The sequence below is a fragment of the Poecilia reticulata genome, chromosome 2 (genome assembly GCF_904066995.2).
Source record: "Poecilia reticulata chromosome 2, P_reticulata-male-v2, whole genome shotgun sequence".
NCBI classification, from domain to species: domain Eukaryota; kingdom Metazoa; phylum Chordata; class Actinopteri; order Cyprinodontiformes; family Poeciliidae; genus Poecilia; species Poecilia reticulata.
In genome coordinates, this window is record NC_088831.1 from 37,762,028 (window position 1) to 37,787,090 (window position 25,063).

Consider the following 25,063-nt stretch of genomic DNA (forward strand, 5'->3'; position numbering starts at 1 on the left):
GGAAAGATGCATTGCTTATTAAGTAACTTGGGCTAGAAACATGGCAATAATTGTTTGGTTTATTGTTAATGTTTGTGGATATAGCACTACGACTGTGTTAAAAATGTTTCAGTATGTTTGTGCTATAATTGGTTTATCACAAAAATATTATGTTATAGTAGCAGTGTCATAAATAGTTGTGGCTGGTGGTAGTTTTTGTTGTACTTGTGGTAGTATTGATAGTTCTTTCACTGTTATGCTAGGAGCAAATCAAGACTGCTGAGTGGTCAGCTGTTGATGGAATAGAATATTTTCTAAATATCTCATTAATGCCTTTTTTTATACCTTCAGATCTGATTCCTGTCTATTATCTGCAAAGTTTCTCTTCTCCCCAGTTCACCCAATGTGTTCGTCTCTCCCATGATTCCCTCAAAAGTCTGTGTCTGTTCTGTTGGCTCTCCTGTTTCAGTTCATTACCCAACCTCCCTTCACAATGATCCACGCATCCTGCCAGAGCCTGTGGCCAGTCTGAGAGCCAGCCACTGCAGTCCAGTCTTTTACTTACTGGACAATGGTAAGATGAGGGATGACTCATGGATCTTGGCCTCTTCACGGACACCTGCTTGTGGTTTTTGTTCTGTGGCAAACATGTAATACGTGAGGAAGACAGGATCATTAGTTTTAGGATGGTGGTTGTTTCAGTGTTCACCTTGCATGCTTGCTATGCTTCAACACTGTGAGCAGCCCTACTAACAGGATAGCAGAAATCGAATTATTTAAATTACCTTTGACATAATTAAACACTATTAGAGGATGAAAAATGGAAAAAAAATACAGTGAGTCCCTTCAGAAGTACAGATTCCCCTTGAACTTTTGAGCATTTGGCACTTTACATTCACAAACTGCATATTATTTTATAGAATTTTGTATGATTATCAACACAAAATGGCACATAATCATGAAGCAGAATAAAAAATGCATTTTTTCATTTCATTTGTTTACTTAAAGAAAAACAAAGAATGTAATGTGCATTTATATTCACTGCCTTGTTAGGCCATTAATCAGAGAAGCAGCAAAGTGTCATGTGGTAGGTGTGTATGAGCTGCAGAGATCCACAGCTCTGGTGGAAGATAATTATTATTAGCGGTGTCTTACAAAAGCGAAGCTCTTGATCTACCGGTCGATCTACGTTCCCACCCTCATCAATGGACATGAGCTTTGGGTCCTGACCGAAAGAACGAGATCACGGATACAAGCAGCCGAAATGGGTTTCCTCCGCAGGGTGGCTGGGCTCTCCGTTAGAGATAGGGTGAGAAGCTCGGTCATCCGGGAGGGACTCGGAGTAGAGTCGCTGCTTCTTCACATTGAGAGGAGCCAGTTGAGGTGGCTCGGGCATCTGGTCAGGATGCCTCCTGGACGCCTCCCTGGTGAGGTGTTCCGGGCACGTCCCATCGGGAGGAGGCCTCGGGGAAGACCCAGAACACGATGGAGGGACTATGTCTCTCGGCTGGCCTGGGAACGCCTTGGGGTTCCCCCAGAGGAGCTGGAAGAAGTGGCTGGGGAGAGGGAAGTCTGGGCCTCCCTTCTGAAGCTGCTGCCCCCGCGACCCGACCCCGGATAAGCGGCAGAAAATGGATGGATGGTATCTTACAAAAAGACGGTCTAACTAATGAGAACTTTACAGTCAGGTGAGTCAATCAATACAAGGCTGCAGGATATAATAAACATTTGGAGCTATTTGGGAGCCAAAAAAGCACAGCTCCCAGAACCGGTTCTCTGAAAAGAGCTGAACTTCCCTTCACTAATGTGAAAGGATGAGGACTAGTCAAATGACACAAAAATGTAACTTTATGACAAACATGAGAAATGCCATGTCTGGCAGAAAACTAACACTACTCTTGCATCGAAACAGACCTCCTCCCTCTTCCTAAACGCTGTAGTGGCAGAATAATAGTGTGGAGATGCTATTCTTTGGTGAGAACAAGAAAGGCTGTCAGAGTTAATATGTGTTGAGGGCAATTCTGCAAGAAAACCTCTTAGATACACAAAAACATGAGACTGGGGCAAAGGTTCACATTTCTGTAGGAACATGACCCCATACATACACCCGCATGGCTTGGACCTTAAGGTAGTAAGGAAATCATGACCTAAACCCAATTAAGAATTTCCAGAAATATTTGAAAATTGATATTCACAGACACTCCTCATCCAATATGACTAAGCTTTAGCTATATTTCAAAGAAGAATGGATGTGCAAAGCTCTTGGAGACGTACCCAAAAAGATTTGCAGCTGTGATTGCAGCACAAGGTTCTAAATACAAATGCCCCAAACAGTGTTAGCGTTTTACACCACATGGTTATATTGTATCACCTAAAGTACCATTAATATGAACATAGTTTGTGGTTGTAAGGTGACAAAATTAGAAAAAGTTTGGGGATTGCAATTCTTTGCAAAGCACTGTGAAACTTCTGACTTCTACAGCACTCGAGTTATGGAAATACCATAGAGACATGGGGAACATTATGCAGGTTTTGAGATAAATCTATACTTTTTATGATTCAGCAGGAAAAACTTAATCAGACCTTCCCTAGCCATCATTGGTGACAACAGAACGACTCATGAACGAGCTTGCTTGCAGTGTAAACAAGCACGTTGTTGCTGGGAAGAAAGTGTGTCTGGCTGTTTTTTCAGTGTGCTCCATGCTTTGTGTGGATGATTGCTGGGCGGTGTCATTGTCTCCGCTGCTCCACACGCAGTGATGTTTGCCGTATGTACCAGCCCTGGGCTTTGACCTTGGATCCCTCCTCACTCTCCAATGCTGTGACGCAGGTGGGCTTAAGAAGAAGAGGAAGGGGTTGCATTCCAGTTGGATACTGCTCCTATGTGGCATTATTCAACAAGTGCCTCCTCTAGAGTCACTCATCTCTGCCACTAAAAGGCGACAAGCTGTTTTCCCAAACCGTAGTGCTCGGGGTTTTTGTCTGTGTGTCAATAAACTCACATACTTATCTTGTTGTCCTCTTGGCTAACATTCGTCATCGCCTTGTCTTGTCTCTAACTGCATGAGCCCTCTGAGTGGCCAATTGCAGGGCTGATAAATATTAATACAGCTTGCTCTGTTTGTCAGTTTAGCAATGTGTGTTTTAGTCTCATGAATTAGCCTCATATGTGATGTCAGCATCCCATTTCGTAGATTTAAGGTTTGTAATACCGAACAGTGATTATGAGTCTGTCATTGAAGAATCAGGGCAGAGTAGGTGCAAATTATCATTATGCAGTCAAGATACAAAAAGTCTACTTTTTGTAGATGTTTTTAAGAGCCACTGTATGTGGCTGTAAAGTGATGGCTTGTCTGTGTGGAAGGATAAAATGTCGACTTTCGCCTAGTGCAAAAAAGAAAAAACTGCTGAGCACTGCCAGAGCATTTTGGAGAACAGTTAAATGTTTATTTTTGCCTTGAGCAAATGTTTTATATTTGTAGAGAGAAAGCAAGTACTCGCAGGGTCAGAAAAATAACTTTAAAGATGGTTTTTGCTGTAGGGCAACCAATGGAAAATCATTTGTTGTGCAATTTCTTCACATAAAGATATGCAAATGAGCGAGGAAAGACGGCTGACATCACATTTGAAGCCTTTGCTCCAAAAACTGCTATTGTGTTTAAAGTGACATGAAATCACCATGACATGGTGAACAATTTAACACAAAAATTACCATGTATTCCATACAACTGACATCCACTGGGAAAAAAATGTGTTGTTTCTCTACTTCTCTAACCAATCATACACTGTGTCTCATAAAAATATTCACCTTATTTGCTGTTGGTTGAGCTTTGTTGCATTTAATCACATCTAACTAAGAATCAGATTAAGTACAGAGTCCATTTACGATCTGATCCACTAATTTTGTAATGTTGTGTGAATTTAATCTTGCTCATGGCAAGAGTTGGGGTCTGACTGTGACACCAGTTACAGTAGATCTGTTTTGTGTATTGATAACAGGAGCTTCTACATTACTATGCCTGCAGTTGTTAAGATGAAAGAACCAACTGAAAATTTCAATTAAGAAATTTGAGAGATGGAAAAAAACTCTTTCAGGCCACATAAATGTATAAGTAACATATTCAGGATCACACTTTTGGAATGTTTTTCTTCCCTAGCTTCTAGTAATGCTCCCTTCCCCCTTAAAACTGTGATGAGTTCAAGTTGCAGGACAAAGAAAAGAAAATAAGGGGCTGATATTTTGTGAGGCATTGCAAACTCAATGAATATACAATAATGAAACCTCATCATAATTCTACCACCACCATACCTTCAGGATCTCTTGTATTTAGTGCAATACCCCAAATCCAATATAGCTCAAAGCTGTTTTGCAAGAAAAAAAAAAAGCAAAATAAACAGAGAAGGTGAATATTTTTGCGAGACATTATATGTTTAACATGCAATGTAAAGACACTGTCTTACTGCAATCAATTATTAGGCTTACTCTTAATTTTACGCTGATTGGCCCCTTGGCTCATCAGATCAGCCCCACTTGTTTGTTCTGATTAACATGATTTTATGAGGTGTTCAGTCAGCGAAGGAGCAATTGCACAGCGAGAACTATCTGTGTGCAACAGGTTTATATGAGAATAGTTTTCCTGTTATTGTATCTCTTGCAGTCAGTATTTCATATTGCTGCTGCAGCATCAGATCCTTAATATATATGAAAAACATAAGTGCTCGTCTGTTATCTCATTAGTAGCATTAATCTGAAGGTCTGCACTCAATGTTGGAAAAAATCCAATGAAGTGAGTCAGAAATAGACTCTTTAAATTATGCCCTCATACATTTCTAATTTATTCTGTATAATTAGATTTTTTTTCCCCAGTATTTTCCAGAAGATGATATCATTGTCATTGGAGTATCAGGTAACACTGAACTGGAGGTAAATCTGTGGACGAAAGCATCTTGAGAAAACTCCACCCAGTTTACTTTTGTCAAAATTTTAACAATAGTGTTTTACCTCCTATCCTGCGCTCTTTGTTTCTTTGGCATTTAACAGCAGAAGGATAGAAACCTGAGTCCACTTCTTTTTCACAAAGAAATCTGTTGACTCCTTTGATTTCTTTCTTTTTTTTTTTGCCCTCCACCAATAAATTAAAAACAAAGATGAAATGAAAATAAACAGAAAAAAAAACTGAAATTCATGGTCATGCCATTTTTCTTCTGGTCATTAAAATTACCAGGCATCATATAAAAACCATTTTCTGTCTTCCACGTGTCAACTAAATCATTCAGAAGAAATAAGTAAACAATAATCCGTTTTTCTGGTTTATTTTTTCTTTTTTTTGAGATGGAACTGACTTCTAGCACCTCAACTTCAACCTTTACAGTTCTCTACTTACTGTAAAATGCTTGCAAAATGTTTCACTGAGCTGTTTCCGTTGCCTTCAGTGTCTGACTGTGACTGTTGTATCGGCACCATGGGGTGTCATTCTGTTTATTTCTGCCTCCATGTGAGACATCCCAGGCCTCTGAAAATAAAAAGCACTTGACATGAATTTATTTCCTTTTAAATACTCTAAATAAACTAAACAAATGGATGTTAAATAATTCAATGAACAGGAGAAAGTGATCGTTTCACCCAACAGAGAGCGGTTTTCTACCACCACATCAGTCTTGGGTGTTACTAGTATTGTAGAACAATGTGAACAATGGCCTGGGAAAACCTTAGAGCATGCGTCTTGCCTGCCTTATGCAACTGCACAAATCTGCATGCACTGGTTCCTTGTTCATTTGACTGAGTTATGTTTTATTAAGTTTTCTATTTTGTTTTGTTTTTTGGACTTTGTTTCTCATTATTTAACATAGATTACATCAGCTTTGTTTTCTTCTTATTTATTTAATTCCTTTATTTACTTATTTTTATTTGAAGGGATTAACCGGTTGTTTGTTTCCTATTCTTTTGTTTCAGTAAAGGGACCCGGCAGAAAGTTAAGTCTGCCCACAGATCTTAAGACTGATCTTGGTACGGTAGGCGAAAGCCAGCAGTTTTCACTTGATTTCCTTTAAGTTGTTTATTTTCTGTTTTTCTCAAAGATTTTAGGCTTTTCTGTTGCTTAAGAACCTTTTTTTTTTATTCTTCTCACTACTTTTTCCATTTCCTTATGACTTTCTCTGTTTTTTTTTTCAACCAGCCCATAAGACTGTCGGCCTGAGGTGTTTGTCTATTTTGGCCCTTTGGCGTGTTTTGATTTCATTTGAATCTACTGTGTCTGTTTCTTCTACATTTTGCAAGTGTTTATAAAGGTGATTTTGTAACTCATACTCATATTCAAAGTTGAGGCTTTCTATCGCTTTTGCCATGATTGGACCATCTTCTGGTTTTCCTCAATCTTTCCTTCATCGACAACCGTTGCTTTTCAGTATTGGATCACTCGCTGCCCTTTCTCATTGTAACTGGATCATTTCTCTCTCAAACAGTTCTTCCTTCATTTTGACTGGATCACCTACATTACAGATACAACGCGTCCACCCCCGCATGCACCTCTAACTGCTACACATCATGATCTCGGGTTTCCCTTGCTGTCCTTCTGCAGTATGACATGGGATGTCCACACTGACAATTTCTGCTTTTCAACATAAAACGTGCCTGTCCCTACTTATCTCTCCAACTAACTTCATTACAAACTTTTTTTTTTTTTAATGAAGGTACAGTAATATTATTTTCAGCAATGGTAAGAGTGAAAATTTTTATGCCAGAATAAAAAATGTCCAAACCGTTTACTTTAGTTTTTTTAGTAAAAGAATTACCATCTTGTTGGTGTTTATCCTTGACAACAAGTAGGAACTTTTTTCATGCATCACATTACAACCACACAATTGAATCTATTTCATTGGGATTTTATGTAACAGACAAACACAAAGTTGTAGATGAAGTGGAGGGGAAATGATACATGGTTTAAATTTTTTTACAAAGTAAGAAAAGTAAGAAAAGTGTTAATAAAAAACAGTATTGTGCAAACCAAAAAACACAGCAGATAGATGAAGGTCAACATTTGTGAGAAGTTAAAAACATTGTTAGGTTATATAACATTTTTTGCCTTAAAGAGTAAAATTAAATATTTTGGCCTTCATGCAAAATGCAACGGTGGTGAAAAACTATCATATATATATTGGAATGACTGTCAAAAAATAACATTTCTGTTAACAGATTGGAGTAAGGGAATCCAATTTGGATACAATATTCAGGTTTTCATTTGCAAAAAATCTGAACATAATTTATCACTTTCGTTGCACTTCACTAATCTGCTTGCCCTTGTGTTCGTCTGTCATAAAAAACCTGGTAAAAATGCATTAAAGATTGTGGTTGAAGCAAGTCAAAATATGAAAAAGATCACAAGGGTATACATTTTTTGTCTTCTTAAAGAAAAGGAGCAACTTTGCAGTTGGAAAAATTGATGCAGTCTGTCGGATGGAACATTTTCTGATTTGTGTGGATGTGTGTAAATAATTATTTTCAGTAGATTTATGGATCAGCGTGCTCTGGATAAGGTCAAGATCATTTTGGTTAACTAAGGGTTTCAAACACAACATCTGGAGAGAGGCTAGTGTTACTGCATCCCTATTTGAAAACACACAGGCAGATAGACATGAATACTAACATGCGGCTTCCCATTAGCCCCATTTTACATGCTGAGGAAAAAAACTCCCTGTACCACATTTGTCCATCCTGCTGTGAACCCATGTGAGTGTTGCACGTGGATTGGGTGGCACCCCAGAGTTTTTCATCTTCACTTTGAAATTGGATTATTTCTGCCAAAAGCACCTGAATGGAAAACTGGATCTGAAAAGGCAGACATATGAAAGAGACCAGAAAACAGGAGACACTGTGTACTGCTTTTAGCAATTAGCATAGTGCTGTTTGTCCTCAAGCTTCATAAAAGTCTGGACAAGAATATCGGAGAGAGAAGGAGAAAAGTAATAAAGGCAGGCAATTCCATCAGACATTCCCATCAACCCCAAATGCTTTTAACCTTGGTTTTATTACAAGGATGTCATTTAAAAAGGGCATTGCTTTATTTATTTTTTCTCTGAGGACAAGAGAGAACAGACACGCAAAGGCACGGGTTTCATGGGGCTGTTAATTATGATGATCCCGACAGAATCTGTCTGTCTAACACTGAACATCAGAATCCACCCAATCCAAACTGCCCTGCTTTCTTTTTGTTGCCTCATTAATAGGGTTTAATTCTAAACAAATTATTTTATTCTCCGATGCTCAGTCCCGTAGGCCCGCTCCATTAAATAAAGACAAAGCCAGCAACAAATGCGGTCCCTATGGGGAAAACATGCAAAGCCACGATTCCAGCGTGTAACAAGTGTTTTCATGTGAGCACCATCTGTGACTCTGTATCCACTCCAACTAAAATAATTTGCACAGGAATAACAGAGCAGATATTAAAGGTTTATTATGAGCTTAGCTGGTAATGTCTTAAGGCTTGTGATTAGATGAAGAAATTAATAGCTTCTGCTAAAAACAGAATTTACCGACGGTGATAAAAACACAAAGTGGAGATGAAATATGCCTGTTTTTTTGTGTGTTTTTTTCATCTCTTTACTGGCACAGAGTCGAGGAAGCTGCACTTACAAATTTCACTCTGCATTTTCCTTTTCCTTTCTTTGGACACAGCATCTCTTTCTTCTCCTTGCACATACTTACCTTCAAACCTCTTTTCAGCCCTTTGCCACGCACTCACCTCCCTGTCCTTCACTGTCATTTTCCTACTTGACAATCAGGTTTTATTCCTCTTACACTGCAACATATCCATCTTCATTGGCCCTGAAGTATACTTGCCATTCCATTCTAGAAACAAAAAGACACATTCTCCAAACTGCTTCCTAATGGCAATTCAAAAAGACCAGTTGATGTCTTGATTTCACTTCCTACTTTCAGACCTATAAAGATGGATGTTGCAGCTGTGGATTACAATATGTTGGACAAACTTATCATTTCCCTCCGTTCTATTGTTTGCTAATGCTTTGCCGTTGTTACAGATCATGTCAATGGACATTGCACTAGTCCCACCTCTCAGCCCTGCTCGGCGGGGAAGCCTCGCATTCCAATGGGTCCTGAAGGGCCACGGCTAACCCGCAGAGGCCCTGGCCGACCACCCTTCCGAAAGGCCCAGTCTGCTGCTTGCATGGAGATCTCTTTGCCTGTGTCCCACACTGAAGGTGTGTGCTTGTCTTCCCAACTCCCATCCTTAAAACCGTCATAACATAACCCACCCCCGACATAACTAATGAGCTGCATGTTACCCTCTGTCCCTTTGGTAAGTGAACTGTGGCCTGGTACATAGTTAACACAAGGCAAGCATGTGCTAATGCAAGATGGCACCCTGATTTTTGTACTCCTCAAAAGGAGAGAGCACATGGTCTCATAATCAAATAAACAACTAATTATTTGCAGCAAAAAAGTAAAGGTCAAGTCAAAAATATGCTTAGGAAAGTCTGCTACCACTCTAATTGTACGCAGTATATTAGTTGTTCGGTTCCACTTCACACAAGACTAAGACAATACCAAAGGAAAAAAAAAAAGCCTTTAAAACTGAGCTAAGACTGACGTGAATAACACACACACCTCCAAATTGTGCATATGGGCAGATTCCTTGAAAACCAACTGGAGTTTAATTTCAATATATTTTGTTCAAATAAAAAAATATATTGATGACTCAAAGAGAGCCAAAGGAATCGTACTATAAAATAAGGATAATAAAGAACAAAAAGCAGGAGAAAATTTTCAAGCAGCAGTTAATAGGGTTTGTAATACAATACAATGGTGGCAATAGTAATAATAGTTACAATAACCACAGCATAGTAGGAAAGAGTGATCACTAAAAAAAAGAAGCACTTCAAGTTTTGCATGCATGATTTTTCTTTTCTAACTACATTTGTTGAAATATGCACACAGAGTGCTGCACCAGGTAAAACTTATTGGAAATAACAACATGACAACGGTGGTAGAGCACTGGTGATGTTTGCTCCTGCACAGTAAAGTTGAAACTTTTGATAAAAGCACAAGGACCTCACATATTAACAGGGAGATTTAAACAATGTAATCTAGTGAAGATATAGTATTAATAGAGATGGAATTAATAGAGTGGCCAGAAAAGTCACAGAGAAATGCTTTAAAAAAACCTAGAAGAGTCATGTTACCTTAAAACTGAAATGAGGTTTGAAGAGAATGAAATTGTCTCTATTGACTGATGTTCTGTATTCAACAGAGCAGTCTTAATCTGGTGTGCAGTGACTGGGAAAATATGTTCACCCAAGCTGAATTACTTGTAATATGAGAAGCCTTTTTTTTTTTTTTTTTGCAAGAAACTCTTTTTGAGCTATTCATTTGATTATGTGCAACAGGATTTCTGCACCTTGCATTAGCATCACCGCTCAATAATTTGACTGCAAGCTCGGATTATTTTGACTATAAGCTCTTTCAAATGCAAGAAACAACCCTTGCATTGTGTGCTTTTGAACTGTTGCTTGTGTCAACCATGTTCCAGGCCTGAAGGTTGTGCAATGTAAAGTGAATTTGCAAGATAAGTTTTTTTATTTTTTCACAGCATCTTTTTTTTCCTCTTCAAAATCCCAAATATCTTATGCTTGTTATCACAACTTTTAACTTACAGCATCACTGATGTGTTTTAAGGGATCTCAATGTACTAGTTAGAGGTTGGCGACGTGATATTTAATTCCCTTTTTTCACTCAGTTACAATTTCTACGTTAATGGAAAAATGGTGTATCCACCATACCATGATGTATATTCTGTGTGTAAATATGCTTTTAGCGATATGACTGAAACAGGAACATGCTTTCGAGAGTGTAAATGGGTGTCTGAGTAATCATTCGTTCAAAAATTTTATATACACTTCATTAAAGTGTTTCAACCCATTTCAACATTTTGTTAGATTGTAACCTCAAACTTCAATGGATTTTGTGATGGACCAGGACAAAGTAGCACATAATTGTTTAAGTATAAATACAGATGTCTTGTAAAGTCATCTAAAGTTAGAGAACATTGGGGATAACGTTGGGCACACATTTATAGTACAGTTAAGCAGTAAAGAACATTCTAAGCTTTAAACATCTCACTGTGCCTTGCTAAATGACTCCAAACAGTTTTTGGCCTTTAAGCAAGACTCCATGGTTGGTGAGAAATTTCACTGAAAATAATTCTGATTACAGGGGTTGCTCATCTTCAGTAGGATCAGGAAAGATGGTTAGAGTTGCAGTAAGACGGGTTGAGCTAAATTTAGGGCAACTTTCCTAATGCATGTAAAAGGCCTGGAGTAGGATAGAGGCTTACTTTCTTACAGCATAATTACCTTAAATTTACAGTTATAGCTACAATGAAGCATATTTATGTAAGGATGAGAGAAACTTCTCTTTACATCCAGTCTGACTGAAACCACTTCTTTTTTCTTTTTTTCTTTTCTATTTTACAACTATGTACTGTTTTGTCTTGGTCAATCACAAAGCTCCAAACAAAACCTACTGAAGTTTACAGTTCTCTCAAAATGAAGACAGACACCATCATAAAATTGTCTTAGCAAAGTCTGTGTCTTCTGTTCAGTGTTGTTGTTCACCATGTAAAGGGAGACATGATTCAGTTTTACATTCGAACAATGCCCCTTTATCTCTTACTAAGCAAATGGCAGCAAAACCATGCGCTGTCAAATCCAAGATGAAAATGGGTTTTTTTCTAGCAACATCATTTCTGAGGTATGGGCAACAGGACTGACACATGAAAATGTCTTCTCAGCTAAGACTGCATCATTTAATTACAAGTGAGTTCTTGTACTTAGTCTGTCACTGCCAGGCAGCAGAGAGAAAGAGATGTTTCTGGAAATCTTTGGCGTCGTCTTAGTTGAATAATCAACAATTTATGGTGATGTTGAGCATTTTTACATTTATTCAACTGGAATCTAATATAATTTTCTCAACAACAAAAAAAAGTCACACAGAGAGAGGTTGATTTGGTTGGCTGATGCTCTGAAAAATTACACATTCCAAGGAAACTGCAAGTTCAAAGAAAATATTTAAACTGGCTATCCATAAAATTGACTGAAGCCTGACTGACCTTATTGTGTAAGTTGTTGTGACAAACTGCTGTGTGCTAATTTAAAGTAAAAAAATATCTTACTGTGCAGCTGTAATTCAGCCCAATGCATCATCTTAAAGTAAAGCCAGCCAACCTAAAACAATGAGTTGACTTCGGAGTGCATCGATGCCCCGTGTAATCCCCCCATTGATCGTAAACTTTCAAAAGTCTCTGGCAGTGTGGGTCGGCCAATCCCATTTCACTCATGAACCTATTTTCACTTTTATTCTGAGCTCTCTCAGATCAACAAAAAGTCTCAGTCAAGTCACGAAAGGCAGATCTCTCCACAGGAGACTCAACAGTGTGACAGCCGCCGAAATGTCACAGCTACTGTTGCCACCCTGCACGCACATCAAGCATAAAGAAAGAGCAAAAGTTGGTCAGTTGGAGGTTAAATTGCGTTCTCAAATCCCTCGTTCTTCAAATCCTTGCTGGTCTTCAAAGCTGTAACGATTTGCATTCAGCCTGTTTGTAAGCTCCATGAATGCTTTCAGGAGTCTTCACAGCTAATGAAAGTACATTCTACCAACCAGAGTAAAGTGCTGTTTGTTGCAGTCAAAGCTGAGCTCTTTATATCAGTTCTGCAAGTCGCACTGCTATCTTCATCAACCTCATTATACAAGAGTGACCTGGAACCAGGAGGGAAGCAGTTCTTCATTACCATAAGCTAAATGTTTTATTAAAGTTGCTCTCTTGGCTACAGGTGCATTACCAGTGAGAGCATCGCTGACAACAGAGAAAATCACTCCTTTTCACACTTGATTTCAAGCATTTATGACCTCTGATAATTGCTGTTTGACAGACTGCTTGAGAAATATGGCATAAAATGTTATAATAATGAGAATGATCAGCAGTACCATATCACCCTACCTCAACCTGGATGTGGAGATATAACAACACTTAAAGTTGGCCTATTTCGTGGCTTATATTGAGTTATTTACAGCCTGTTTCAGAAGGTTTTCTTACTTTGATACATCTTCCATTCATGTTTTTTTTTTGCAAATCTTCTAAGGCAGATCAGTGCAAGCATGGAAAATGACACAAATCTATCGCCACTTGATAGCAACAGCTCATACTCGACTGTGTTCAAATTTCTAATACTCTTGTCTGGTATTGGCTATCAGCAAAATTCTGGCTGGTGTTCAGGCAAAGTAAGCTCTTCTGAATACTGCTTGTAAGTTGAACCCTTCAAAGCAATCAAGTCCCTTGGATTTGCTGTGCTAGCTGTCTGCATTGGAGTCTCGTGCAATTACCTCAGGTATCTGGTAGGTTATAGGTCAAAGGTAGAAAAGCTTTCCACAAGTGTTTGTGTACTAATAAGTTAAAAGTAAATTAGTATATTTGAAGCTCAGTGTTGTAACAAAGAGGGGCATCTTGGGGTCACCAAGTCTCCATAACAACCATCACAGGCTCTTGGTTGTTTGTGAGTGATGCCAGAAAATAGCACTAACATTACAAATATTGGTCATTATTGTGGAGTTTACTAAGTTTACTGGGACTCTAACTGGAACCCTCTGCTTTTGCCAGGGAAAGATTATGCTTTTTGTCAACAAACAAACTCCAGGTGTGTTTGGTAGGAAACAAAAGATAGACATGTGAAAAGAAACCTCATGCTCACTGTTGAGAATGGTGGAGAATCTCTGAAACTGTGGAACCGTTTTTCTCCCTAATAGATTATTCAAGTGAAAATGGGTCATCATTATGTCTTTCAACAGAATATTGATACAAAACAATTAGACATAAAATTAGCCTATCAGCGTCCTAGTCCACATGAAGTCCTGTAGAAAACCTAAGGGATGAGCTAACGATAAAAGAACATAAAGCATGTGAGAATATACTACTGCAATAAAAAAAAACGGATTTATTTTACTTCTTATGCATCTCCACTAGGGGTGCTATCACAATTTTCTCTGATAAACTTTTTTTTTTCTTTCACACACTGCAACTTCTTTTAATTAGCCTTTCAATTGCTGGCTCACCTTTGCTTATACTGTATCGGTTACCTACCTTTGGGACTGTTGTGTAGCAGCTGCGCTGGGTTACCACGGTGAAGAGACAGCAGGATAACTGAAATAATTAAAGGTCAGAAAACAGTGCGAGAAATGAGGCTGATGTTAATGAGGCCTACATGCCAGGCCTTGAGACAGAGGAGGGAAATGGCAGGGGAAGCCCGACTGAACGTACAGTACAGCACCGACTCTACTTTGAGCGCAAATGTATTAAATATTAACAATCCAATTTATAGTTCAGTACTTTGTATGACTAATTAGTTGGCGAGTCTTGTTTACAGTTAGTGAAGCTCACGTACAGCACATTTTTTAGCTAAATCATAACGCACTGTTGTGGCTCGCTGAACTTCAAACATAAGATTGATTGGCCTGTTTTTACTCTTACCCATACTCTTGCTGCTTCTTTTGCTCTTTAATTTGTTACAAATTGAAGACAAAGTCTTTACCAGTTAGGCATTGAAATTTGACAAGTCAATATAAGTACCCCCACCCAAAAAAAACAAAATAGAATTAGGCATTGTCTCCAGTCTTTCGTCCATGTCTCTATTCTGTGTTGCAGGTGTACGTGAACATAGCACTGTTTAGCTCTTGTCTGTCTCACCTCCTCTATACCGCCTAGCCTGTCTATGCCTCCCTGTTAGGGGCCCCAAGGGGTCCCTGTGTCCTGTCAGAACACCACTGTGCCTGACTTTCATTAGCCAGCACCCCACAGGCTCTGTCACGCAGCGTAAACACACCCCAGTGACACACGGCGAAAGCAGGCTGCCGCCGCCCAGACACACGACAGAGGTCCATTGTATGCTCACGGATGCCTGCTGCAGCGTGCAGCACTGTTGTCAGAGATAGCAGAGGTTCTGGAAAAAAAAGAGAGCAATGATTTACCCACATGTTTTGTTGTATCTTTTCACATAGATGCATGAGTGAACTTTTAACTAGTGAAATTCCAGTTCAGTTTCCAAACTGAACTGGAAATAATGTTAATTACAGATTATTTGATCTGCAATTTTGTATCCAATTTCTGATCCCCAATTCAGTTCTGACTTGCTGATGTTAGCCGATTCATCTTTCAGAGGTTTAAATAATAAAAATAGATCTAACAATAAAACATTGGTTCCTCACCAGTAGCCCAAATGTAAAGAGCTGCTTTACTCAATGAAAACGTAGCAATACAGTAAAATCCCTTTGGATTTAGCACAGAATTACATCATCTGTCCTTTACAAATGAGGCTACAGCTGACTTGCCTTTTTGCAGGTTTTGAATGACTCTTGAGAAAAATATAGACTCATTCAAAACACATGAAGTAACAACAGCAAAGCAAAGTCCAAATTAATATTTGAGAGAGAAAAATGTTATGTAAGGTGCTATACTATTTATTCAGTTGTATATTTATAGCTTCAATGGAGAGTTAAAGCAGCCTTTCTACTCAGAAATATTTTTTATATACATTTGGAGCAGCTTTACACCACGTCTGAGAGCGGGTGACCTGTGGTTCTCAACTCTGCAGTTAAACAGTTTCAAAAATGTCTAAACATTTTTAAACTATTGGAAATCTTACATTATAGATAAGCATGATTATCACAGTTTTCTATTTGTGTGTCTGCTAACTGAAAGACAATCTGTCAGAGCTTAGCTATGATGCATTCACTGATCAAAAACAATACGATTGTTGAGTTCATAACCAGCTGCTGCAGCCACAAGGAAGATCCAGGTGATTTCTCAGTCCATCTACATTTCCAGATTAATCTCTGGATGCATCTTTAAAATGCACAAATAGAAAAGAATAATTATTTATTTTTCCAACACTGTGGAAATTAATTAATCAATAGCTGTGTGTTTTCAACTGGCCAGCAAAGTGACTGGCAACTCAAAATATCAAAACTTTTAGGGAAGTTATGGAGTGATTGGAATCAGTCAGCATGATCTGATTAAAACTCAAAAATACAACTCAGAATTAGCTATTTTAAAATCACAAGTGAGGTGCTTAAATTGATAAAAGGAGCTCTTTGATAGAAAATTATATACGCATGCGTGGAGGAAGATTTAAAGCGCATAAACGGAAAGTTTCACATATTACAATATGGTCGCCTATACTTAGCTTTCAACCTTTGCTTAGTATAAGACACACTAACATTTGTAAATGTTGGCAGAATATTAAAATACCTGAGTTAAGGTAAGGGTCAGAGTTTCTTAGGGAATAAACACAGAGAGTGTGGTTTTAGTAATATTAGCCAAAATAATTGCAAATTCTCCATCTCTAATTTAAAATTCATGTTCACTACAACTTTGTCATGCAATAGTTCAGAATCTGTTCATCTGTCACAGTGTCCTGCTTGCAGTGTCTGTTCCCCACGACACTTGAGCTTAATCATGAGCACGTTGTTAAGCATAAAGAGTCAGAAGACGTGAAGATGCATTGTTTGGTCACTAGAAACCGAGCTCGGATCACCCATCTTTTACTGCTTCGCTTTCACTGCCGTATACTTTTGAAGAAATGTTTTCCACGCTCAGTTGCTTTCTTTTCTTCTCTTCCTTTTTGTTGTTCTCTGGAACCGTTGTTCATCCGTCCATCTCGTCTGTTGCGTTGCTGCTCTTGTTTGTTTGTGCGCACTGGTGTTGTGTACGTGTTTCTCTGGGCCATGACGGGGATGTGGTTTTCTTCTACGGGGTTCATGTTGTTGGGGGACAATTAGGGCATGCATCAAGGAGGGCAATGCTTCAGCAGTTACACGGAGTCACTATGTACTCCCATGACGAGCACCACACCACCGCCGCGTACTGCTGGAACGAGAGAGGTAAGGGGGCTTCGGCAGACACACAAACACACCTACCGCTGTCCTGCTGACTTGTTTGCGTCCGTCCGTCAGTCAGAATATCAACTCGTCTTGTGGCCCTGTGTCATCTGAACATGCCTTCAGCTGCGTCATCTTGTCTTGGACGGTGTACGAACTGGGTGGGTCATGTCATCTTTATAGAAGAGCAGCTAAATCTTTCACAGGCCTTTTGCTTGGTACTGATTTTATGGTCAAGGGAGATCTCCTCTTTTTGTTTCGTCTTAGGTTGTGTTTAATCAACAAGGAGAGCTTAGGTATTCTGGGATTTAAATATCAAATGTTCAACATGTCTTCAATAAAAGCACTTTGGAAAAATATTCGTAACCCTTGACCTTTTCCACATTTTGTCCCGTTACCACCAGAACACATCATTGTATTTTGCTGTGTTTTACATAGTGCAACAAAACAAAGTTGCACATGATTGTGAAATGAAAGGAAACAGTTTTTCAAACTTTTTTTTTTTTGTTTCTTTTATCAAAAAAGTTAAATCTGCAGAGTGAAACTGGTTTGAAAACCATATAAGCTTTTTCTTCAATAAGTATTAATGATTTTGTGTTGGCCTGACACAAAATCTTGACAAAATGCATTGATGTTCTTGGTTTGAATTGGACAAAATGTGGTAAAGGTTTAAGGAATAAAATACTTTTTAATGGCGCTGGTAGTACAAATTTATGTAAAAGATAATTGGATTGGATATTTTCCCATCACAATACTGTAAAGTGCTAAAAAAAAGATGCAGCCTTTTAATATCCATTTGGATTCAATTAATCTGTTTGATAAGCGTACGCCAGGCTCTGCACCCATCTGTACTTGCTTTTCCATAAAGCCTCCACTTTTTGTAACATCAGTCTAAGAGTGCAGTACTGAACGTCTCTTGGCTCTGAATTATTCAGAAATGCAGCAATACGGAAATGCTTTCATGATGGAAGCTTTAAGCACACAATGGAGGAGTGGGACGCAGAATGCCGAGATGGAGTTAAAGAAGCCTTTGAAATTGGTGCAGTTTGTAGAGTGTAAGTGTGTGTGAGTTTGCGTGTCTCGCCAGATGGAGTCCTGTCAGTGACTAAGGACTAGTATGATGTCAATAAACTTAAAGCATAAATGTGTATGTGTTTCTTCATGTGTGCGGGTGTTTGTTTCAGGTAGAGGTGGTGTTTCTGTCCAGGTGTCTTTACTGTGAATATTCACTTTGCTTCTAAGTGTTTGACATCCATCCACAGGCATTTTTGTTGCAGTGTTTTACATCACTTAGTCAAGAAATTAGTCATTTTTGAGTTTTAAAAATGTTTTGACCATGCTTATCACTCCTTTTCCTTCCTGTATGCCCTTTTTCTTTTTAACTCCTTGTCCTGCCATACCTCCTTTCTGTTGTGCTACCATTCCTCCCCACTAATCTTTCACCAACTCTTGTAAAAAAAAAAAAAAAAAAAAAACTTTTTTCACAACTTTACCTTATGTTTCTTTCCTTCTTGCTCCTCTTCTCCCCATCATTGCTTCCCATCTGTCTCCTCATTCTTTGTTTCCGCCATGCCTGTGTGTTCGGCCATTGTTCTTGCCGCCGCTGCTACAGAGAGTCGTGAAAACTCCTTCAGCCGCTCTCGCAGTTCCAGCGTGTCTAGCATTGACAGGGACACCAAAGAAGCTATCACCACACTGCAGTTTGGAGAGTCCTATGGACGCAAGAATGATGCCCTGCCCACACCATGTCTGTGGGTAGGGACTAGCTTAGGAGTGGTCATCCTTATCCCACTATCGATCCCCACTGACCACGAGGAGAGGATGGAGGACCCTGTCACTGTTGGCCCCAGTGGTAAGAACCAGCACTTCTAGGTTTTTACTGACACAAAGTGTAGCTCATGAGCTATTTTTATTTATGTGTTGTTTTAAAATACGTATGCCTTTGTGAATAATCAGTGGAAAAGCCTTACTGGCGTTACAGCAATCAAACTCTTGTAATGCAAGAGTTCATTTTACATCATTAAAGTGCTCAAATTAAAGGTTGCATTTTCCCTATTTTTTCAGAATGGGATTATTTTAATAAAAATAGTGTAAGGGAACTGAGAAAACGGTGTGTTTTTCTTTGTTGTTTTTCTTAAAATGGTGTGATTACATGCCCATCTACCCTAAAACCTCTCGAAATACCATGTTTCCGCAAAAGAGCCCCTTTTAGTATAATGGCAGGAGATTTTCTGCAGACTTAAGTGCTCTATGTTTCACTCTTAGAACAATGCAAGTCAAACACAGCAAGCATAGGAAGCTCATTTATTTCAATTGGATTTAATCTGTAGTGGAAGAGAACTTTTACAGGAATTTGTCATCCTTGATCTTGTAAATTACTGCTATCACTCAATAGTTCAAAAGGGTTTGCTGCTTCGCTGTTTACTTTGAACATGATTAAATAGCAGCAGGCAAACATGCACTAGTCGTCCTTATTCCTCTGAAGTAAAACAGAAACCTTGTGTTAAGTAATGGCTTTCTTAAAAATTGGCTGTCTTAAGTAAAACAGCTGAAACAAACTTGTTTTTACAATTTATGTTTTTCAGTTGTCCAAATCTTGAAGACATCAGTCTGGTCACATGTGTATCTAAGGAAACATCAGCAGCTGTCAGTAAAAATACTGGCAATCGTGTAATCATATGTGCATTTCTTAAGCTTATTTATGAAATCTAAGCTTTTAAAATACTTTTAACAGATATTGTTATGGATCCAACAGCTCCATAGCTTCTACATTTGCAGCTTTGAAAATTGTGGACCACTTGCCTCTTATCTCTTGTTTGTCCTTTCCAAACTTCCCAGGAGCAGTCCAAATGTTAAAAGGCTCTGTGCTTCGCTTTGGTTTCTTGGACTGCAATGGAGCTCTAATTCAGAGCCCATATGAGGTTTGGCGGGACCTGAATGCCCCCGAGGACCCTGACAGACCACGGAGGCGCAAGCTGGTCCACTTTTCCCCGTCCTCTTCCCAGGATGCCTTTGGAGAGGGACATTTGGCCGTGGTGTGCTCTGAGAGGCAGGCCAAAGTCTTCTTGATGCCCTCACAGTCTTGCCTCTTTGTCCACAACATCACAGAGTCGTCCTTTGTGCTTCGAGCTGATGTGGTATCTCTGTGCAACAGCGTGTGCCTGGCCTGCTTCTGCGCTAACGGACACGTCATGACACTCAGGTACAATTGATCTGCAGCGCTCAGAGTTCTGCATGTGCAAGGTGGACACGTAAGCCAAAATGTAAGAAAAAGGATCCTTTAGAAAGTTTCTTACCAGTAAAAGTCTGAAAAGCACAGCACGCATTCCCAGCTATCTTGAATCAGTACTTTTTGCTGCAATTTGCAACTTTAAAGTGGATATATCATGCTTTTACTGTAAATCCTTCCTTTTCACATTTAAATCATTTACTCGTGCTGCACATAAAGTTGTCTGAATTTCTCATTATGCGAGCTCCACAAGCCCCTTGTTCTGATTTGTGCCTGAGAGCAACTCACTTCGGTGTGGTTTCTTTAAATGCAGCTTGAGCATTTATTTACAATTATCTAGCTGCACAGAATTTTACCATCCATCTTTACATGTTCAAGCCAGAATTGCTACCAACATTTAAATCAAGTCTTTTAGACAAGGCATCAACATAGTTAACGAGTTCGCTAACACTAGCGCTAAAAAATTAAAGCAGCCAAAGCAATGCCATAAAGTTTATGTAATAAGTCAATTAAAACATCTTGTGTTACTGATGAAAACCAAATTAAAATCCAATCCAATTAAAACATCTTGTGTTTTAATTGTCCTTCAATTAAAACACTTCAATTTGTCCTTGAAGTGCTTTGTGCAAACAAAGATGACTTTCTCCACGATGTGGGTACATTTCTAAGAACCTTGGAAGATGTTCTGATGCTATGGAACATTGTGATGAATTGTGTGGGTTAATACACCCAACAACTGAACACTTCGATCCACTTGTAGCTTCGGGCTCCTTGAACTTAGACTTCAAAATTGCTGCAAGAAATAAAACTGGCAGTGTCGCAATATTTGTTAGCCAGAAGTTCATGGCCTTGTTTTTGGCAGTTCTGAAGCAAATGCTGTGCTTTATTGCTTGGAGAAAAATGCAATAGAGAACAGAGAAACTGAACAGATAGAAAAAATCTGAGAATATAAAGATATCTACACAGCATCAGAGAAAAATTCAACTTTTCTGCATTCCTATGGACTCCAAGTGCGCAATAAAATGCATCCAAGAACTAAAAAATTGGATGTTGCATGATATGTCGTCTTTAAGTCTTATGGGAATTGTCTTGTAATAATCTTCTCTCATCAAAATATGGAGATTTTTGTCAAGTCCAGCTCAGAACTGCTAAAATTAACTGCATAGTTGCAGTCAGACTGAGATCCCAACATTTACAAATATAGTTGATTGATTCCACTCAATATTTTTCATTTAAAGCACCTGATCTGATGTATTTCAGACATGAATATTAAAACAGAATTTATCTGGATATGCATTGGCTTTCTAGTCTTCTCTCATGCACTTTGTAGATATAATGTTGTCATAGTTGAGAAAATCTGCTTCGAGAAATTACTCTTCACTACTCAGCTGGAAGCTAATTGGTTTTATTTGAATATCTGATTTCCTTTTCACTGCTGGGCATAAAGTTAGCTCTCACTTCCCATTGGTTTTTTTTAGAAGGTAACTCATATGATCTAAGTGTTCACCAGGTGTCTAACGTGTCTCTCATTCACTCCTGTCATTCCTCTCGCAGTTTGCCCAGCTTAAGACCGCTGATGGATGTCAATTACCTGCCTCTGACAGACATGCGCATAGCAAGAACCTTTTGTTTCACCAATGAGGGGCAGGCACTGTATCTCAGCTCCCCGACAGAAATCCAGAGAATTACATACAGCCAGGAAATGTGTGACAACCTGCAGGTGAGCACTGTGGTTCTGTGCATAGGTATGTATCTTTTGGTTGGGAAAAGCACCGGCGCTGTGAAGGAGCCGTATCCATTATTCATGGCCCTGTTAAAGCCCGGGGCGGACGGCGGGATTAGGCGTCAGATGTCACTTTGGTTATACATGGTGCAAACTTCAAAGGATTGAAAATTTATATGGTTTTACTGTGTAAATGTGTTCATTTAAATATGAGCATCATCATAGATATTTATTGTTCAGAGCTAACGCTCCACACTTTGCAGCACATGGATGTGGATTAAGTCATGTGATGTTTCCATAGTGCCATCTAGAGGCAAAGGTGGTCACAGTGTCATTACTGATGTTTTGGCTGTGTACCTCTAAAAAAAAATGGCTGAAATATGAGTCTTAAAATTTTTATTTTTGCTCTTTTTGTTCATTGCAGGAAATGCTTGGGGAACTGTTTACTCCAATAGAAACGCCAGAAGCTCAAAACAGAGGATTTTTAAAGGGCTTCTTTGGAGGAAACGCCCATACTTTCGACAGAGAGGAGCTTTGTGTGTCTTTTTATTATTTAATTATAACTTATCATAGAATCCCAGTATGCATTGTATCTAAAAAGCTAACTTATTCATTAACAATAAGAAAACATAAAACAATTAACCCTTTCAAGATTAATTCAATAGCTAAAATACACATTGAGAGCACCACAGGGATAACGGTTTATGAAAATGTCATTTTACCTGATGTGGTTCCCAGTTGGTGAGGCGGCAGCTGGGAAGGCTTCTCGGAGTCTGGCACAGCACATCCCCGGTCAGGGAGGTGTAGAAGGCATGAAGGTGGCAGCGAGTGGAGCGGTGGGGGAGCTGGCTCGGGCTCGCATCGCTCTGGATGAGAGAGGCCAGAGGCTGGGGGAGCTGGAGGAGCGGACCGCCCTGATGATGACCAGTGCAGAAACTTTCTCCAAACATGCTCATGAGGTGAGGATAGAAGACAATATTTATGTTTACGGGTCCACAGTGAAGGCAGGCATACTGTCTGTCAGTAATGTTTCATAGGTCTGCACAACGTTACGGTTTTACTGGTTGCTTTTTCGCCACATTTCACTATTTATCAATCATCACAATGTTCTCATGCCCATGAGCTTTGCTATCTCAAACACAAAAAATATATATATATATTTTTTTTTTACATCGGGGAGAGAGAAATCCATCCAGTTTGAATGAGTAGTATTTGACATGTAATATTCTACCAAATATTCCAATTCTGATATTATGTACATTAGTACTACAATTATAATGGCAAATTTCTGCATTCTTTTTCATTTTCACTTCAGTAACAGATATTCCAACCTAGAAGGTGTTACTGCAAGATTTTAATTCAGTGTTTTAACAACACACCACCTAAAACATGTACTGCTTCATCATTTTTGTTTAAAGACTTGATACAAACTTGAATAAACTAATGAATTTCTCCTGCAGATGATGTATTATTGCAGAGAAATTACCTAAATGCTATGCTAATGCTAGCATATTTATTCTGATTTGACATTTTTTAGATGAAGAAGATGTACATTTCCATCCTGCTCTAATTGTACAATCAGCTAGTTGAGGATTCAGAGACGTTTCATTTGATTTTTACCACAGGTTGAGGAAACTGTTGCATACTGAAGGGTGTGAGTGATTTAGCATGGGAGAAAGGCTCACAGCAACACGCTATGGTGGTTGGGAAGAGTAGGAATGATATGTGGTTTCATGTCAGAGATTTCATAAGCCACAAGATCTTAGTTGATTTTTTTTATATAAAAGTTGCATTACATTGATAAGGAGCTGCAGCAGCCAATACAGTCTTTCATTTACAGTCTCTCTTGTAAAGGTTGAAAAACACTTGACTTGTTGGAGGGAACCCAAGAAAATCGTATCTTTTGCAAGAAGTGATTTTTTTTATTATATTTTTTTAATGGATTGCAGGAAATACGGTTTGCAAGCTAACATTGGTGTGACTGACTTGGACTTGCATGGCTGTTGGACCCGACAGCTGCTGTTTTCAAATTATTGGCAAAATTATTTTATGATGACAAAAACAAGCTCCCCCATGTTGAGGAAAACAAATTCATTGGAGGCTCAGCTACTGTTTATTTTAACTCTTTGATTTATTAACCAACAGCATATGACCCTGTCTTTTTACAGCTGATGCTGAAGTGTAAGGACAAGAAGTGGTACCAGTTCTAACATCGGGACGGCGGGATGAGGCTGCCACTAGCCTATCAAGAACTCCATGCTGCGACTGGACTTTCACATGTGAAATGAAAGCAATCAGAAGAGACAGAAGAGTGACTTTGTCTTTACAGCTTTTAGAACCAGCTGTGTGTACTTCAGTGTCACTTTGCTGAAGGACGAGAGCAGGTTTATTCCTCGTCTAGACTGGAGGTAATACGGACAGTTGGGGACAGTTTGACGGTCTAAAGAAAGAACTTGAAATATCCAACAATTTGGTGTGAGTGTGTGTGTGTCTGAGTGTGAGCTTGTGTGGTTGGGTTTTCTGGATCTTACTGTGTAGATACTCAAAAGTTATGAAACCAACAAGAAATGCATGAAACAGCAATGGATGAGTATTAAAAATATCCAACTGCCATATTAAAAAGCAGCATGCTAATTTAAGAGGAGATTTAAAATGATTAAAAAAAGAACTTTTATTTATGATGTAAGCCAACGACAGAAACTATGAAAAACTTTATATTTTTGAGATACTGGCAAAAAAAAAAAAAAAAAAACTATATCTGAAAAGGGAATCATATAACTGCATTGCTATTAAGCCAAAACTTGTGTTACTTTCCCTTTTTTAATTTTCATTTATGGTTAATTTTATTAGTATTTTTATTAGTCTGAGCAAATATTACTTAATACAATATAAATGCACATAAATAACTATCTACACAGACTTGGAATAATGTAATATTCAAACTTTCTTCTAACTTCATTTACTCTGGGCTGCACAATGCAAATTTAAATAAGTAGTAATAACTCTGCAAAGTCTGATCACCCTAGTGTGTTTTCACTGTTTGAGCTGCTGCTACTCTCAATTACATTGGATGACAAAGAGGGACAACTCCATACTCAAAAGGTGTGTAAAAACAGCAACTGAAGTGACATAGATGAGGACAGTGTATTCTGAATCGTGTGTTTATATCTGTTGTACAAACCTATATACA

The 25,063-nt window shown here is 38.7% G+C and overlaps 1 protein-coding gene across 1 annotated transcript in view; it reads left to right on the forward strand.

Annotated features, from left to right (window-relative positions):
• The window catches only part of LOC103461272 (syntaxin-binding protein 5-like), a 165,762-nt gene that overhangs the window by 116,494 nt on the left and 24,205 nt on the right, over positions 1 to 25,063 (forward strand). Inside the window, exons 21-30 of the mRNA XM_081604843.1 lie at positions 449 to 553; positions 5,933 to 5,986; positions 9,016 to 9,195; positions 16,823 to 16,924; positions 18,534 to 18,773; positions 19,760 to 20,123; positions 21,705 to 21,870; positions 22,298 to 22,409; positions 22,612 to 22,832; positions 24,042 to 24,076. Of these exons, the coding sequence (XP_081460969.1) occupies positions 449 to 553; positions 5,933 to 5,986; positions 9,016 to 9,195; positions 16,823 to 16,924; positions 18,534 to 18,773; positions 19,760 to 20,123; positions 21,705 to 21,870; positions 22,298 to 22,409; positions 22,612 to 22,832; positions 24,042 to 24,076 (1,579 nt within the window). The remainder of the gene's footprint in view (positions 1 to 448; positions 554 to 5,932; positions 5,987 to 9,015; positions 9,196 to 16,822; positions 16,925 to 18,533; positions 18,774 to 19,759; positions 20,124 to 21,704; positions 21,871 to 22,297; positions 22,410 to 22,611; positions 22,833 to 24,041; positions 24,077 to 25,063) is intronic.